At 47.5% G+C, this 17972-nt stretch overlaps 1 protein-coding gene across 1 annotated transcript in view; it reads left to right on the top strand.

The window, feature by feature from the left end:
• LOC142063357 (gamma-aminobutyric acid receptor subunit gamma-4) overlaps positions 1-17972 on the top strand; it is a 44160-nt gene that overhangs the window by 19402 nt on the left and 6786 nt on the right. The window contains exons 4-8 of the mRNA XM_075107019.1: positions 7867-8087; positions 8681-8763; positions 10208-10345; positions 11886-12038; positions 16801-17003. Of these exons, the coding sequence (XP_074963120.1) occupies positions 7867-8087; positions 8681-8763; positions 10208-10345; positions 11886-12038; positions 16801-17003 (798 nt within the window). The remainder of the gene's footprint in view (positions 1-7866; positions 8088-8680; positions 8764-10207; positions 10346-11885; positions 12039-16800; positions 17004-17972) is intronic.

Here is a 17972-nt window from a genome sequence, read left to right as displayed (position 1 = left end):
AAGGTCTACAGACTACTGGGGACTACCTCTCCAAAACCCTCAGTCCCATCAAAGAGGAACTGGATGTAAATGAGCATCAGATCCTAAATCTCAGAGGCAGCATTGACTTTGCCACCCCCTAGTCCATCTGGTGAGTCAGCAGCAGCACTAGGCTGTACTGGGGTCTGGCAAAGCCAGCAGTGATGCCAGTGGTGGTCATTTCTGTATGAGCTACCGGACTGGAGGCAGGGAGACAGGCCCAGCTGGGGACCCCTAAGCCTAGGAGGGTGCTTGTTCTAACACTTCAAAACCACACAGCCACGTGCCTCTGACAGTTGAAGACACTCATGTCATTTAATGCTTGGAGGACTTTCCTACCTTCCTTCACTTCACTTGAGGGCCATTTCCCTGCTGCCACAACAGGATACAGCTCTTGTTTCTGCCTCTCCATCCTAGGGAGGAGGCAGCGAGGCCACAGTGTCCAGCTCCTGAACTGAGCAGGAGCCTGCAGGCAGCAGCACAGGACAGTGTGTTTTGTAAGGACAGAGAGATGGGGCAAGGAACTGGAGGAACAGATCATGTTCCCAGGCAATGATAGACTTGCAGATGTCTCTGTGGGGACAAGCTGACCATCCCAGACAGCCCTCCCCAGGAGTGTTTAGGACTGTACATCTTGGGGGATTTGTGGGACCTCCTACCTTCCTTTGCCTGGTACAGGGAAGCTGCAGCAGCTGCTCTCCCAGCCCTGGGCAGTATTAGACTGCCCATCCCAGTGTTTCATTTTAATTGCAGTGGGCGGCATGGGAATGGGAAGTGCAATTAAAGAAATTCCAGCTTCTCATCTGAATCTTGCCAAGCTGTCTTGGAGGAGCAGTCTTGAGGAGTTAATTGTATGCAGTGAGAAGGTTTGTCTTCTAGCCCTTTCAAAGGAAATTTCTTTTTGTCTCATCAGACACCCCATGAGCTTAAAGGACAAATAAACAAGAGCACCTGCCTGAAGTGCTAAGTATTGTCTTCCAGTTATCCTATGTGCTTCTGTCCTCACCTTTTCCCTTCCCCCACCTGCTTTCTTCTTCCGGCACAAAGTTGCTTCAAGCCCAACATGGTGGGGAGCATTTAAGCATTAAGTAGTAAGGTCTGACATGCAAACAAGACTTCAGCTTTGCTCCGTAAGTAGCCCAGGCATTTTCCAGAGATCATGGTAACTGGGCTGCATCCTTGTTTGCATCAGAAGGTGCTTGCGTATGACTTTCCACCCAGGCCACATCCTGTCCCAAGAGTGGTGAAAAAAAAACTAAAAGGAGACAGCTCCTTCCCTGTGGTGCTTTGCATAACACTTCATTGAAATCTTCAGTATCTTCCCCTTTAATTAATTCTGCTTCATCTGCATTTAGCATCCTGTGTCCGTGCCTCTGCCTTTTCAGTAATGTTAGGGACAGTGCAGACAGACTGTGCTTCTATAAACCAGAGTCTGGCTGATATCATGTCTTAACTCAAGGATTTTCCTTGATCCTTTGGGTAATGAGTTTTAATCAGATGCTAAAAGACACGTCTAGGTCACATGACCCTGGGGCTCACAGTGAGAGACTCCATGTGCCAGGCTACATCCCCATGAAAAGATAACCACTGCAATCAGCAGCCATCTTGGGGTTGCATATGAGCAGATAACATGACTGAAGCATAGGAAGTGGTGTACAAGGGAACAGCTCAGAAGAAAGGTTTTGAGGGGAAAAGGAAACAGCCTGGTGTGGTTGGCTGTCGTGAGTATATATTTTAGGTGTCCTTGCTTGCACGTGCATGGAAGCAGGGATGAGCAGAGGTGCGTGGGAACAGGCAGGTAGAGATCTCAGAAGCCAGCATTTGGTTTTGAAAGCCCTGTCCAGTTCCCATCTGCAGAGATTCCAAGGGTGAGCAAGCCATGACTGGGGAGTTTGTAATCGACAGAGCAGCATGTACAGCATGTCTTGTTTGAAGGCTCCTGGCATGAGCACAGCACATGGTGGTGGTTTATAACACTGAGTTTGTATTCTAAAAAGAACACTGTCTCAACTGAGATTCTCTGGGCAGAGGTGAAAGACATTCAGACAAGGACAGTGCTGCTGGTGTTGCTGCAGCAGAGAAACAGATGGGAAGTTCAGTGTGTCACCTTGAAAATGCAGATCATCAGAGCTCTGCTCCTTTTGTCCTTGTGACCTCCTCTAGTCACTCCAGCATCATGTCCAGAAAGCTCTCTGGGGTCTGATTTGGAGAGAGGAGGACCTTGGAAATATAATGAAAATTATATTCTCATTCTTTTGTTCTTTGTGCTGGGGAGACAAAATTCACCCAGAGTAGAGACACAGAGGCATCCACAAGCGAGGAGTCACACTACTAATGGGAGAACTGAGAGAAGCCTGATACTGCTCAACCGCTCACTGAAGTGGTCAGTGTCAGGCATTAACACATGCTGTTAGTGCATGTCCTCTCTGCTCGCAGCCTTTGGAGAGTGCTTGCACATGTCATCCTAGAAGCACATTCCTGCCCACAGGCTGTGGGGACAAGAAGTTGTGCATCAGATTTGAACATTATTCTAAAGTAAGGTTATTTCATTTAATTATCCAAGTGTGGAGAGTGTCTGCAGACTTCTTGCTGTTATTGAGTGTGTTCCCTGGGACTTGCAGTTGGCTGCTGGGAGCAGCCCAGGGTTTGTCAGAGATATTTGCAGACTGGGAGGGATGCGTAGGCTGTCGTGGAGAGGAAAATGTTCGCCTGTGCAGGGCTGTGGGGGTGTGGAGTTGCTGAACGCAGTTCTGTCTGAAGGGGGGATGCTTGGGCTGACCCCTGTTTTGCAGAAAAGGGAGACTGGAGGACAGGCTTCCTGGCTCACCTTGAGCTCACAGAGTGACCTACCAGCCCTTGAAAGAAATACACCCTATTCCTGGGTCTCCTCCAATAGCTCCTGAGACTTTCCTGAATTGCAGCACCCCAGAGAGTTTGCCTGTAATATTTGCTTTGCTTAGCTCTGTGATGGATGGCATGGACCCACCAGGTTCACATCAGCCCACCTGAAATGCTGGCCACGCTTCCCAGGAAAGCAGCCTGCTTTATTGTACCACAGCAAGGGATTTGCTTGGAGGTGCAGAGGGAAGGGGTCTCTATGAATAAAGGCAAATATCAGAACAATAAAAGCTAGAATGAGACAGGCTAGGATATTAATCTCTTATTTAAGATTTTTCCAAGCTCTCTCTCCAGCAGAGAAAAATGGAGGAACCTGTTTTGAGGTCTCTGTCTCCTCTATTTGGAGGTTTTCTTGTTGCTGTTGAATACAAGTGAAGTTGCAAAAACCACCCTTAAATCCTTAATTTTATCCTAATTTAGGAAGACATCTAAGACATCTTCATCTCATGGGTTTGATTCTCTCTTTGGCATTTGTCAGAAAGCTAAGCTCTTAAAGAACATTGAGAAAGAAAGAAGCTCGTAGATGGATATAGAGGAACCATGGGTACCAACTCCTCTGTATCCCACTAACTGCACTCTTGAGAGGGGTCAGCTGAACTGCACACACAAACTCGCTTTGAGCCATTTGAAAAGGATCTTCTGGCAGTGCACAGCTGTGTTTATTTGGTGTATAAGCTAACCTGAAAATACACACTCTCATTTCAAGTTGTGTCATGCTAACCCTGTGCGTTTAAGCTGTTAGACTGAAATTGGGTGGCCCTAATTCATATTTGCTCTGAACCCAGGGTGGAGCTTAGTCTAGAGTAGAGTTTCTGGGGCCAATCCAACTGGAAATATGGACTGATTCCCCATGTGTGTGCACATGTGCACAGAGGTGAGGGAGGAGGCACAGAGGGGAGCTAACCTGAGCCAGGGTGGATGTCCTTGCTGTATCAGGAGATCAGGATGGGGAGCAGGGAGGTGCTCCAGGGCCATGAAAACTAGGGCAGACTGGCTGGGGATGGGATGACCCAAGGAACAGGGCTTATGGTAACACAGAGAGCAGCCAGCTCCCAACTCTCTTGTCATAGGGACAGGCTGAATTCTGAACCTGTTTATTTCCTTTTGGATTGAAAAATTTGGGATTGGAAACTCCATAGCTTTTCACTTAAACTGTGTTTTTTAAAATTAAAGGGTTTGAGAGTGCAGCAAAATCTTTTTGTTGCTGTTTTATTTTTTCTTCCAAGATGAAATATTCTTGTCAACTCCACATCCCCTTATTTCCTACAGAATCTCTTTTACAGGACAGGTTTTTTTCCATTAAATCTTTTCAGACGTTACCGTTTTCTGGAACTGGGTTTGCACCAGCATCTCCGCTGCCCTCATGAGGAAAATGAGGACTGATCAGCGATGTGCAGCAGTGCCAGGTGACCGCAGTAACCAAGGGCCAGCAGGGACAGGCCAAAAGGCTGAGTTGAATACCAGCCCACACATCTAGCAGCAGCAATGCTGCAGGGCACTCCTCAGCATCAGATAAACTCACGTGATAGTATTTAGGGTAGGCAGTCTTCAGTGTTCGCCTTACGGCTGGTTTGATTTATTATTTTACAACTGAAGTATTTGATGTAATACTGCATGCATGCCAACATGTGTGTGCTACCCGACAGGTGATCCAAATGGCGCGACCTAACTCTTAGAGCCATTCTTCATATTCCACTAGCTCCTTCTGTTGAAAACACTAAAAAAGCCCATGCTTTTACAGAGAAGTTAACAACCTCCATGTGTTGCATAGCAGATGGTACAGTAATGTTGGAGGCGTATTTTACAATAACCTTTTTCCACATGGGGAAAATGAGGTGTTGAGAAGTCTTTTTCTGATGCTTGAGAATGAATCAGGGGCAGAGAGAAACTACAGGGGTGCAGGAGTTCAAGAAACAGCACTGCCCTAAGTTTTAGGGGCTGAGCTCATCCCCCCAAACTTCAGCTATTCAGGCTTGATCACCCTGGACCCTTCTACGGTCAGTAAGAGCGTGAGGCATTTCCAGAAGACAACTTGGACTGCTTCATATTGGGATCTCCCTCCAGAAGTGCCTACCACTCTCCAATGACTGCAGGGAATCCATGGTCAAACACCTCCTATTTTAATTACCTTGGTCAGATGCCTACAGCTAAGTGGGATCTGACTAATGCTCAGAGAAAGGTCTGAGCACTATCCCACAGCTGATCAGTGCAGCGCTGCAGTCGTGCAGGGTTCCTCAGCATCAACTCAAACCGTACGTGATGGGAACAGGTGCTAAAGTCTTCAGGAATTGTTGTGGTTTAACCCTAGTCAGCAACTAAGCACCACACGGCCACTTGCTCACTCCCCCGCAATGGGATGGGGGAGAAAATCAGAAGGGTGCTCCCAAAGGCCGGATCATTTTTGTATAAGTCTTGCCTCAGATAATTCTGAATGAAAATACATTTGTAAATGCCAACATTTCCCAATGGGTTCCCAACCTAGAGGCAAGGGAGCCAGCTCAGCTAGTAGTTCTTCCTCATGAATAGCTATGCTTATAATAGCCACTGAAATTAGATCAAACCACAGGACAGTGACAATAACAGCTTAGAATTTTCAGAAGAGCTGAATGACTTGTGCCACTACACCTTTTGCAAAGGCTGGCTATGAATGGCACAAGGGCAGCTCTTTAATGCTGATCCCTTCTGGAAATCTGGGATTGACAACAAATACTAAACCCCTGGGGTAGTTGACCCTCCACTCTCCTGAAACGTTAGCATTGGTTATCCCAGACCTAAATGCTGAACTTTACAGCAGGACATCTGGCCTGAGCTGCCAGCCCAGAAGTGAGATCTCACAAATGACTCCAGATAGGAGTTAGAAACTGATCATGGCATCTAACATGGATTTATCGTTGTATTTTTGGTTGCTTTCTCCTGCACCACAGATATTGCTGAGGAGGAACAATGTAAGCTCATAATGGCTCAAGCAGGGTTTGCAGGGGTGGGGAGAATATGTCAAATATGTTATTTTGGGCCCAACAGCTGGCAAGGAAAAGAAAATGACCCCAAGCAGAATAAAGTCGGCCCTCCCCATATATGTAATTTTCTTGGTCTGCCATTAACCCGTCTTGTCCCTGCTGTGCTAATGTTTCTTTGCCCACCTTTGGGCTCTATTTCACTGCTTCACAACCTGATCCATGCCTTCATTACCACATACCCTATGTCCAAGCAGTACCCAGTGCAAACTAGAGCATTCAGATGCTGCAGTGGGCCCTCCCCACCTCCTGGTTTCAGGCAGTGGCCATGCTTGTGCACTTGGATTTGAGGCCTGTTGCTATCCTAGCTCTGTGTCTCCTCATGTCGGTTTTGAATGAACTGTAGAGGCAACGTCATCACTTAGAACATGCTGCATCCGTTGTCATTTAGAGGTATGTTAGGACCTCATCCCCAACACCTTTGCTTATCCCTGTGTCTAACCAGGGTGAAGGATCATTCCAGAGAGTGACTCGACCGCCTGATGGCAAATGCTCTTTTCTCATCATCTCATTCCTATGCAAGGGACGTTTTCAATACCAATCACTCATCACCGGTTGGCTGACAGTGGAGCAAGGGCGAGGAAAATGAAGCGGCGAGTTGTGCGCTGCCCTGCTTTTCCTCCCCAGGCAGGACATGCTGTCCAAGGGAGTGCACTAAGAGTGCTGCATCTATTTTAATGGCATGGTTTGAGGAAGTCAGCTCTGAACCAGCAGCGAGGGCAGCGGAGGGAGGATGTGCTGCAGTCATAAAAATTCCACTGAGATAAATCAATAGATGGAGGAGGAGAATGGGAGGGATTGATGGCAAAGTCAGACATTGTCCACCTCAGCCCACAGGAGAGGGAGATGATGCCTCTGTGGTCATGGGGTTTTAACAGGAGTGGAAGGGAGTGAAGTCCAAGTCAGAGAGGAGATGTCAGGAACAGGTAACAGCTTTTAGTATGGGCTAGTGGAACTGGATTTGGTGGTCTGGTTCAGACAGCCACTGAGTGTCAGACATGCTCCTGCATGGTGCTAATTAGCACCTTCTCAGGCAGGCTAAAAAAGAGGTTAAGGAACAAATTGGCTTGCAGCAACAAGCAGCAGAACAGTGGGCTAATGATGTGGACTACTGCCAGTCCAATCCAGACAGGTGCTGCCTCCCAGAAATGTTAATTATGGGTGAGCTAGGACAACTTGTCTCTCACCAAAACCAAAGGTGGAAACTCTGTTTTCTGTCTGCAAAGGACTCAAGATTTTGATTTGGCTGCACCAAGAGCTGGGTCCATAGCAGCCCCTGCCCCAGCTTCCTTTTCTAATGGTCAGCGAGGGGTATCTGTCCAGGAATCCCAGTGCCCTGTTTTTTATATAAACCATTTACAGTATAACCTGCAGCAAGAGATGGCTTCTCAATAAGCTTACACAAAACACTACTATTGCTATATGTACAAATTAGGCATATGGAACACTGCTGGGCTGTATCTAAGAAATAACAGAAAGAGCTGTCTGCTTACCTTCTCTGGTAAGCTGGTGAGCAGCTTTCCTTGCCTGTGTTTGAAAGGGGTAGCTGAGCTTAGGACTGGATTCAGCCAATGTCCACACTGCCCCTTCACACCTGTGCTTAAAAGGAATGTTTGGCTTGAACTGTCCATCAAGAGGAAGCTCAAGCCCTTGTTCATATGGTCTTGGCTTTCCAGGCATGGGTCAGGCCAGACATGCTACAGCTCAGACCACCAGTCAACACACAGTCTTTGGCTCTTCCTAAGTGTGCCATGGATGCCTTGACCCTGAGCTAAAGATGAGCCTGGAAAGGTATCAGTGGTCACCAACACCTGCTCCCAGACTTAAAAAACATGTTATGGCTGTGACTCCAAAACAGTGCCCTGCAGACCTGAGCATAGGCTCTGCTTTGCCAGAATCCCTCTCAGAAAGACATATTCTTCCTTCTCTTTCACAGGAATACACCATTGATATCTTCTTTGCTCAGACGTGGTATGACCGGCGTCTTCGTTTCAACAGCACCTTGAAGGCCCTCACACTGAACACCAACATGGTGAGCCGCATCTGGATCCCAGATACCTTTTTTAGGAACTCCAAGCGGGCCGATTCCCACTGGATAACCACGCCTAATCAGCTCCTCCGCATTTGGAATGACGGAAAAGTGCTCTACACACTCAGGTACATCCAGCAGGTGCTGTAGCTAGCTGCTGAGGTGAGGGAACAAGGAGCTGGTCAAAGTAGAGGAGGTTTCCAGGTGCCCTGGGACAGAGCAATGGAGATGTCTCCCAGCATTGATGGGAGTACACATGCAGTATTTGTTGCAGAAATGGCTTCCTCTTCCCAGGATAAAAGCTTCCAAAAAAATCAAACTGTTTTTCCATATCATATGTAGAAAAAAGTCAAAACTACAAGCGGCCTTCTAAACCAAAATCCTTTAAAAGTGTATGTCGGTCAGTCATTCCTTTAATAAACATTTGGCTTTTGTTACCATAAATTTTCACTCCCATAGATGAATCTAAAAAGCTCAATTTTAAAAAAAGGCTTTTTGAATGTAAAAATTAGATGTTTTTTTTCTCACTTTGAAAATATGCAAACATATGTTTTGTTTTGCTGCTGTTTTGAAATGTTCCTGCAAACAGACTGATCTTCAACAAATTAGTGTTTCTCTCGCAAGTGTTTCGCAAGAATCCCTCTGTCACATTGCGATGTTGGAATCTAACCACCTTCATCAACACAAAATCTCAGCCTCCCTCTCTCTCTCCTTCTTCCAGGCTGACAATTGAGGCTGAATGTCTGCTCCAGCTGCAGAATTTCCCAATGGATACTCACTCCTGCCCTTTGGTTTTTTCCAGTTGTGAGTATATGTATTTTTTGAATATTTTTAGAAGGCCAGTACAGAAATCGCAGTAGAATAAAACTCTTCTGGGGAGACCATCCTCCCTTTTAGCTACATTTTTTACCTAATGTCTATGACTCTTCCTGGGCCATTGCCTGTCATGCTCTGAAGCATCCTCCCACTCCTGGGCTAGCAGAGGTCTTCAGGGGCAGATTCTTCAGGGACCTCACCTTTGAGTTTCTCCTTTATTTGGATGGATGGTTGGAGGTGATTATTTCACTGACCTTTTGGTCACTCTGACCTGCTAGACAGAATATATCTCTTCAGCTGGCAGGCAAATGGCACCTGTCCTGCCTTGCATTTTCCCCCTTCTCCAACTTCTTGAGGGGACAGCTTGGCTTTCCAGACCTCAGCCCAGAGAGAGGCCCACTTTCTGCAACCAAGGCCATTGAGAAGGAGGAGTATTCAGACCTCCCCTCTCAGTCCCCACTTGTCCATTCTCATCAGCAGACAGGGCTGCTGATGTTGGCGCACCTCCACTGAAAATTTTGCAGCGAGGCTTTCTGCATCAAGAGCTTCCTGTCCTCATGCGTTGGTTGGAAATCTGATTTAGTCATCTTAGCTCGGGTTTGCCTCTTCTGCTTCCCTGCCACTGAAAAGATGCAGCTCACATGGCTCTGAGGTGCTTCAGAAGGAGGTAGCATGCTGAGGAGATACCATCCCCTCATCTGCTACCATCCCTCATTCTTTGCTAATTAACAGTATGTGCCCTGCATGCTTGATAATTAGAAACACACTTTTAGTTAGCTGCCAAGCTCTTGTTCCTTCCCTCTTCTGAGGAACCCTCTTGTAGGTGTTGAGGTCCCTGCTTCACAGCAGGCTTGTTTGGCAATAAAGCCAGAGCCAGGAGAAGCCGTGCTCCAGCCTGCAGGAGCCAAGTCTCTCTCTCCATGGAGAATGCACCACTTCTTTTCCATACATAAATCACCTCCCAGGGTGAGAAGTACAAAGATAGTCAGAGCAGCCACAGACATGATACCTCCCATGTTAGCAGCTTTGTATTCCTGGTGTACTCATGCCTTAGATGGGAAGGAAGTCATGAGGAGTGGTGACGGCCCCATGCTGGCCCAGGGAGCTAAAATCCTTAAAGATTTCAAGCTGGGTGAGTTCCCTTGCAACAACCCAAGTCTCATTCCCACCAGTGCAATCCTTAGAAAGGCTCCGTTTCTAGCATTGCTTTTCCCATTTGAAGCAGCCCACAAGGGGAGATGCTGTCCCTAATCCCATTGCATGTGGGGATGCCTAAGGAAATCTGAACAAAAGGCATCAGAAATACCTGCCTGAAAGCTTCATGTATACAGAACAGCTAGAGTGAGATGCCAGTGCTTTTGTAGTCAGGATGGTGAATGAGGAAGAGGCACATGAGGTACTCTTTTATTGATGTCCTTGCCTCTTTTCCCAGATGGTTACCCACGCGAGGAGATTGTCTATCGCTGGAGGCGCTACTCCATTGAGGTCTCCGACCAGCGCACCTGGAGGCTCTACCAGTTTGACTTCACAGGGCTCAGGAACACCTCAGAAGTTCTCAGGACAGGGGCAGGTGAGGAAAAGGGAGACAGCCCACAGAAATGCCAGTGTGTTGGAGACCTTGTGTGAGGCAACGGAGTCATCAGACTGCTCCACAATGGTGGGGAAGGAAAGTCACAACAGCACAGTTAGAGAAACATAAGAATGAAGGGGTGGACCTTTGCTAACGGGACCAGAAGTGATGGAGATGAAGGGTGAGGGGAAGATGAAACAGGGGCAGGCTAGAACCACTGACATTTGTGAACTGTGGGGTGAAATGCTGATGTGAATGAAGCTGTCCCTAATTGAAGGGTCAGTTGCTGGAGGAAATGGAGCTCAGATCCCCTCTTGCTGTATTATGTGCATACTATGTGATCCCTGGGTGATGCTTATAATTGGAACAGGGCTGGGGAAGTCAGAACTTGCAAGTTTCAATCCTTCCTTCTGTAAAGTTGTGTGGGGCCAGTGAACACCTTTAAGAGACAGGAACAATGCTGCATGTGTGAAGAAACCAGGGAATGGAAGCCCTTCAGCTCCTCCTCCTCATAATAGCGCACATCCCCTTTCCTTCCCACAGACAACTGAGGAAAGCCCCCTTGGATTCCTGCAGATGGGGTGAGCTCATATTTTTAAGCCCCCTGAAGCAGCAAGTTCAGGTATTGTTTCTCCTAACTCTGCAGAAAGCTGCTGTTGCCAACGCCGCCAGTCAGGCCTCTAACGAGGGCAGAAAGGCAGCACAAACAGGGACAGTAAGTGGTGCAGTGCAAGCATCTTGAATGTGCCAGTGGCTGTCGGACATTTTTAATTCTCTTTTTTAGTAATTGCTTGCAAGCTCCTTCTTAACCTAGAGCTGTTGGGTGGCTTTCTTCCAATACTCACTAGGAGCCTCTGAAAAAGAGGAAGAACCTGAGCTCTAAGTTGCTAAATGAGCAATTAGGAGTTACAGTACCACATGTCATTTCCAGGGACAGAACCAGAGTCTTGATGAAGGTGACTGAAGGACACCTCCTTTGTCACGGTTCAGGTAGTTAGTCGGCAAGCCAGGCCGTGTAGCCTGTTACAGCTAAATAGCTTCTATAGAAAAGAAACCCTTGCAGCAATCAGCTGAAGATGAATACTCTCTATAGTTTCTTACCTGAAACTTTCCCAGACAATGTGATCTTCAGTGTGCTTGGACACATAACCAGGTGACTACAAATGCAGCCTGGTGACCACATAGCCAGCCAGGCAGATAGCCAGTTGGGCAACCACAAAGCCAGCTCTTAAATTAGTCACAAAGACATTAAGTCAGACACCTACAGAGCCAGCCATGTAGCCAGAGAGTCCACTAGCCACAAAACCAGCAAGCCAGCCACAATGCCAGCGAGTCACCAAACCTACTCAGCCAGCCACACAGCTGTCCATGAAGCTAACAAACTGGGCAGCCACAAAGCCAGACACAAAACCAGCCAGCCAGGCACTTAAAATAATAAGAAAACCTCATCAGAAACACTGAAAATTCTGAAATTTTGCTGATTTTTATGTTTTAGGAAGCCACATGTTATGATTCCAATGTCTCTGTTGCTTTTTCCTAGGGGAGTACATGGTGATGACAGTTTCTTTTGATCTGAGTAGACGTATGGGTTATTTTGCCATTCAGACCTACATTCCCTGCATCCTGACTGTTGTTCTTTCCTGGGTTTCCTTCTGGATCAAGAGAGATTCTACGCCAGCCAGGACATCTCTGGGTAAGAGACAGGTTGTTGCATGTCTGGTGCTTGTTGAACTCTGCAAGGCTAGCAAACTGCCAGTGTTGGAGCACAAAATCTTCTAAAGCACTTTTCCGTTTTCTGGCATTGTTCAGCTATCCTTCTGTTTGTAACACTATCCTCAAGCTCAGCTGAATCTCCAGCTATGCTGGCTTGGATTACTGGATTATTTCAGGATAGCACAACACTCTCATATCTTGATCTGAGTCCTGAACACAGTCTTTTCCAAGTTGACAGTGTGGTATTCTCACGTGCCAAAAGGGAGAGGGAAGGGTGAGCTGTGGCATTGCAATTCTGGCCAAAGGGGTCCTGTCACATGCCTGTATTCTGCACTTCCTTATGACTTTCAAGGGCTCAGTGTCGGACCAGTGACATGAAGGTTGTAGGGAAATGAGCAAAGTTGCTTGGCTGTATCCGTAGAGTCCCAAGCTCTGGCAGGATGAGGAAGCCCTGTAGGTACAGCCTTTCTCTGTCAGCCACACCGCAGTGGGAGTTCAGGATGTGACAACAGCTATGCCTGTTGTTTAGATTTCCTCAGCAACCTGCAGTGGCTCTTTGAGGCAGGAAAATGCTTATGTTGATTGAATCCTGCTCTGATAGGCACTATAGAAGTCTTTATGAATCTTTAATGCACTTTGGATGTATCTGCATTTTGCAGCAAGCTCTGCTTCCCAGGGCTGTCCTTCCCATCAGCTCCACTGACCTTCCCTTTAATTGGAGGTAGCATTCCCAGCCCTGCCTGCAGTCCTCTGCAGGGAGGGAGGGGAGAGGAGAGGTGAGGGGCCGTCAGCATCAGACAGGGATATTCAGAGCCCATCCATTCTGACCAACTCTCCCCACCTCCTTATCAAAATCAATTTCTTTGGTGCCCATGGAGAGAGCAGGAGGAGAACTGGGGTGTCATTTCCAATGGAGGTATATAGTCTGTGGCTGGGAAAGGAATGAACAGCAAGAGGCAGAATGTTCTGCATGGCTGACAACGCTATGGTGGTTGCCTCAAAAAACAAAGGCAAGTTTCCCCAGGAGGGGGGGCCCCCTCTGTGGGAAGGGACCTCAGCACATCAAGAGTAATATATTCTCTCCATGGCCCCTGTTGTACTTAATACAAATGATCCCTGGTACATTTCAAGCCCATCAGCCTACATTAGGGAGATGTAAACCAGACCAGTTCCATTGGCATTTCAAATATATGGAAGTCACATCACATCTGCTAATGCAAATACAGCAGGAAAAAAATTAATATCTCTTGCCATGCTCCCACACAGAGCCGTTGGGGTGACCCCAGGAAAGGGTGGCAGGTGGATTTAGATGAATGCTAGAGGAACAGGTGGAGTTCCTGCTTCTTCTCCACATCCTAAAATGCAGTGGATGAGATCACATTACCAAATCTTGCATCTGATCCTTTGTTGGTTCCTGATACTTTATGTCCAGAAACAGGTCTGTGAGAATTACTGCTGCTGCAAAAACAATTCCAAGCCTCATTCAAGGTAAAAGAGATTCCTTATCATCTTCTACCTACTTGCCTTCTACATCAAGAAATGGATAGATTGTGAAGAGCTGTCTCTGAAGGATAGCCACGAGCAGGTTAAAAGCTTATGGGTAAGACTGAGGCAACAAAGGGAACCCTGTGGTTGGTGTTTGGCTGCCCAATCAAGGGCAGCATGTTGACAAGGCCTTCTTAATCCAGCTACAGGGGGCACGGTACTCGCAGGCTCTCATCCTGCTGGGGGACTTCAATGACCCCAACAACTGCTGGAAAGGTAGCACAGTGAGCTGTAGGCAGTTCAGGAGACTCCTGGAATGCATTGAGGATAACTTCTTAAGCCAGGTAATAGACAGTCCTACCTGAGGGGATGCAATACTAGACCTGATGGTCACCAATACAAGTGAGGTCATTGGCGATGTCAAGATTGGAGGCAGCCTGGGATGCAGTGATGATGCACTGGTGGAGTTCGCAGTCCTGGGTGATATGGGTCAGGCAAAGAAGTGAAGAAGGTTAGGACCCCGAATTTTAGGAAAGCAAACTGTTCAAGGAGTCAGTCAATAGGATTCAGTGGGAAGCTGCCCTCAGGGACAAGCCAGTAGAACAGAGCTGGCAGATCTTTAAGGATGGTTTCCATAGAGTGCAAGTGCTCTAGATCCCCAGGTGTAAGAAATCAGGAAAGGAAGGCAAGAGACCAGCATGGTTTTGTCAAGACCTGCTGGTCAAACTAATGGGCAAGAAGGAAATGCACAGGCAGTGGAAGCAGGGGACTGCGTCAAAGGCCTTACAGAAGTCCAGACAGATGATATCCATAGCTCTTTCCTTGTCCACTGATGTAGGAAGGCCAAGGTGCAGATGGAACTGAACTTGGCAAGGGATGCCAAGAATAATAAGAGGTTCATAGGTAATAATAGGTATAGGTAATAATAATAAGAGGCTGACATAGGTATGTCAGCCAGAAAAGGAAGGTCACAGAAAGTGTACTTCCCCTGATGAACACAACTGGCAACCTGGTAACAACAGGCGAAGAGAAGGCTGAGGTACTCAACAACTTTTTTGCCTCAGTTTTCACTGGCAACCTCTCTTCCCACACCTCTTGAGTGGATGGGCTGCAAGACAGGGACTAGAGGAGCAAAGTCCCTCTCACTGTAAGAGAAGATCAGTGACCACATGAGGAACCTAGATATACACAGGTCTATGGGACCTGATGAGATGCATCCCAGAGTCCTGAGGGAACTGGCTGATATAGTCGCCAAGCCACTCTCCATGAAGGTGAAGTCCTGGTGACTGGAAAATAGGAAACATTTTTAAAAACAGTAGAAAGGAGGATCCTGGGAACTACTGACCTCTCAGTCTCACATCTGTGCCTGGGAAGATCATGGAACAGATCCTCCTGGAAGCTATGTTAAGGCACATGGAGGACAGGGACAAGATTCAAGACAGCCAGCATGGCTTCACCAAGGGCAAGTCCTGCCTGACCAACCTAGTGCCCTTCTGTGATGGAGTGACTACATCAGTGGACAAGGGAAGAGCTATGGATGTCATCTATCTGAACTTCTGTAAGGCCTTTGACACAGCCCCCCACAACATCCTTCTCTCTAAATCGGAGAGATGTGGATTTGATGGGTGGACTGTTTGGTGGATAAGGAATTGTCTGGATGGTCGCATCCAGAGGGTAGTGGTCAATGGCTCAATGTCCAGATGGAGATCAGTGATGAGTGGTGTCCCTCAGGGGTCCGTACTGGGACCAGTACTGTTTAATATCTTCATCAATGACATAGTGGGATCGAGTGCACCCTCAGCAAGTTTGCAGATGACACCCAGCTGAGTCGTGCAGTTGACATGCCTGAGGGATAGGATGCCATCCAGAGGGACCTGGGCAAGCTGAAGAGGTGGGCCCTTGTGAACCTCATGAGGTTCAACAAGGCCAAGTGTAAAGTCCTGCACCTGGGTCGGGGCAACCCCAGTATCAATACAGGCTGGGGGATGAAGGGATTGAAAGCAGCCCTGCAGAGAGGGACTAGTGGAAGAAAAGCTGGACATGAGCCAGCAATGTGCGCTCGCAGCCCAGAAAGCCAACAGTATCCTGGGCTGCATCAAAAGAAGAGTGGCCAGCAGGTCAAGGGAGGTGATTCTGCCTCTCTACTCTGCTCTGGTTAGACACCACCTAGAGTACTGTGTCCAGCTTTGGAGTCCTCAGTACAGGAGAGACATGTACCTCTTGGAGTAGGTCCAGAGGAGGACCACAACAATGATCCAAGGGCTGGATCACCTCTCCTGTGAGGAAAGGCTGAGAGAGTTGGGGTTTTTGGCTTGGAAAAGAGAAGGCGGTGGGGAGACCTTATTGAGGCCTTTTAGTACTTAAAGAGGACTTAGAAAGATGGGGACAAATTTTTAGTAGGGCCTGTTGTGATATTACAAGGAATAATGGTTTTTAAACTAAAAGAAGGTAGATTCTGATTAGATATAAGGAAGAAATTTTTTGTGATGAGGGTGGTGAAACACTAGAGCAGGTTGCCCAGAGAGCCTGTAGATGCCCCAGATGCCCCACCCCTGGAAACATTCAAGGTCAGGTTGGACAGGGCTCTGAGCAACCTGATCTCATTCAATGTGTCCCTGCTCATTGCAGGGGAGTTGGATTAGATGACCTCTAAAGGTCCCTTCCAGCCCAAACTGTTCTATGATTCTATACACTATGATGAGCTTTGCATTGGGCTGAATTAATCCTGGGAGCGAATACTCAAAGGCAAAGGAAGAACAAGAATAGAGGCCTTTGCATTCCAGCTCTGGTTCACATCAGTCAGAAATAGCAAGCCCGTGTTATCTGAGACATTGCCATGCTTATTACTGACTCAGCCAGACATCACTGACTGAATCCCAACTCACCCATTGCCTGCCCGAAGCTACCCATCCAGTGTTATTGCCTCTTAGCGTGTCCTTCCTTTGGACTGTCCTACCATCATCCAAGCAGTTGTTCCTGTGTACAGCCTTAAGCAGAGTCTGAGATCCCTACTCCTTTACCAGCCTACATCCATGGCCTGCGTGACACCTGAGTTTTGAACAGCACTTTTTCCATACAGCATTGTGAGAGGGATCTTCAACTGCAGAGCCTTGCTGAGCAGAGCGAAAATGGGACCAGACAACCAGAGTCATTTCTCTTCCACAAGAGAGGGAAATGGGGTTGGTTTAGGGGCCGAATGCATGCAGAAAACAGAAGGTGTTCTCTCCATTACTTAAACAAGCTCTTTTCTCTCTTAGGTATCACAACTGTGTTAACGATGACCACCCTGAGTACCATTTCCCGCAAGCACCTTCCTCGTGTTTCCTATATCACAGCCATGGACCTCTTTGTCTCTGTGTGCTTCATCTTCGTCTTTGCAGCTCTCATGGAGTATGCTACACTCAACTACCTGGTGGGGAACAAGAAACCACTTGAGCACAACAATAGGAAAGCCAGGCTGGTAGGTCAAAGGGGCCAGCAGAAGTGGATGCTGTTAGAACCCCAAGATATTTAGAAATATCCCTCCTGAACCTGTACTGGAACCTGCTGGTGTGGTTTAGTGCCTGATCTATGCTGTGTTCACAAAGTCCTCAGACCACTCTATGTGCTGGGAATGAGCACCTGAAAGGTGAGACACAACCAGAAAAAGCAGCTGAGGCTCCCCTAAAACAAGGAGGTCCTTGTCAGAGCCAGGCAACCTGTGCTTTCTTAAAAATTGCCAGAGAGCTTATCAGTACAGTTTAGGATGACTCACATGACCAAATGTAAATGTCCACTTTAAGACAGGGCGATCCACACACCGGTTCTTCCACCTGTACTTGTTTGATGTCTGTGGATTACAGAGGTATCTTAGGTCACAGAGATGCAGAAACCTACTTTCTTTTGTGGTGTGTCCAACAGAAGACCTCCTGAGTGTGGGGACAGTGAACCCAGGGTGGTCACCATCCTCTTGAGATCTGTCCAAGCTCATGGCAGGTAATTCTGACACATCAGCTGAAACAGGCCTCTGAACTGGGACAGAACTGAAACCAAAACAGACAGATCTCTGCTGTGCCAGCCTCATTTCCTAGCATGGGTGGAGGGAGCTCTTCCATGAGCCTGATTATATGCCTCTTCTCCTGGGCCAAGAGGTTGAGAGTCACACACAGCTTTTCCTCAGCTTTTCTCCAGCAACTGATAGCAACCAGAAGATGCATCTGGACTGTGCTGTGTCTTCAGAGACAGCTGAGCTCAGGGGAATGAGGAAAGAGGCTAGCACAGCTGAAATCAAACAGGTCCTGTTTCTGCACCAACCATTAGTGGCAGAAATGGGGAAACAGAGCAATTAAATCTTTGCTGACTCAAGCTATGCCCTAGAGTGCCACGGAGGAAACTCATAGTCATGCAGGGGGCTGCCAGTCCCCACAGTATGTCAAGGTGGTGATTTACA

Source organism: Phalacrocorax aristotelis, chromosome 11 (genome assembly GCF_949628215.1).
Source record: "Phalacrocorax aristotelis chromosome 11, bGulAri2.1, whole genome shotgun sequence".
Lineage (NCBI taxonomy): Eukaryota > Metazoa > Chordata > Aves > Suliformes > Phalacrocoracidae > Phalacrocorax > Phalacrocorax aristotelis.
This window is presented reverse-complemented; position numbering and strand designations above follow the sequence as displayed.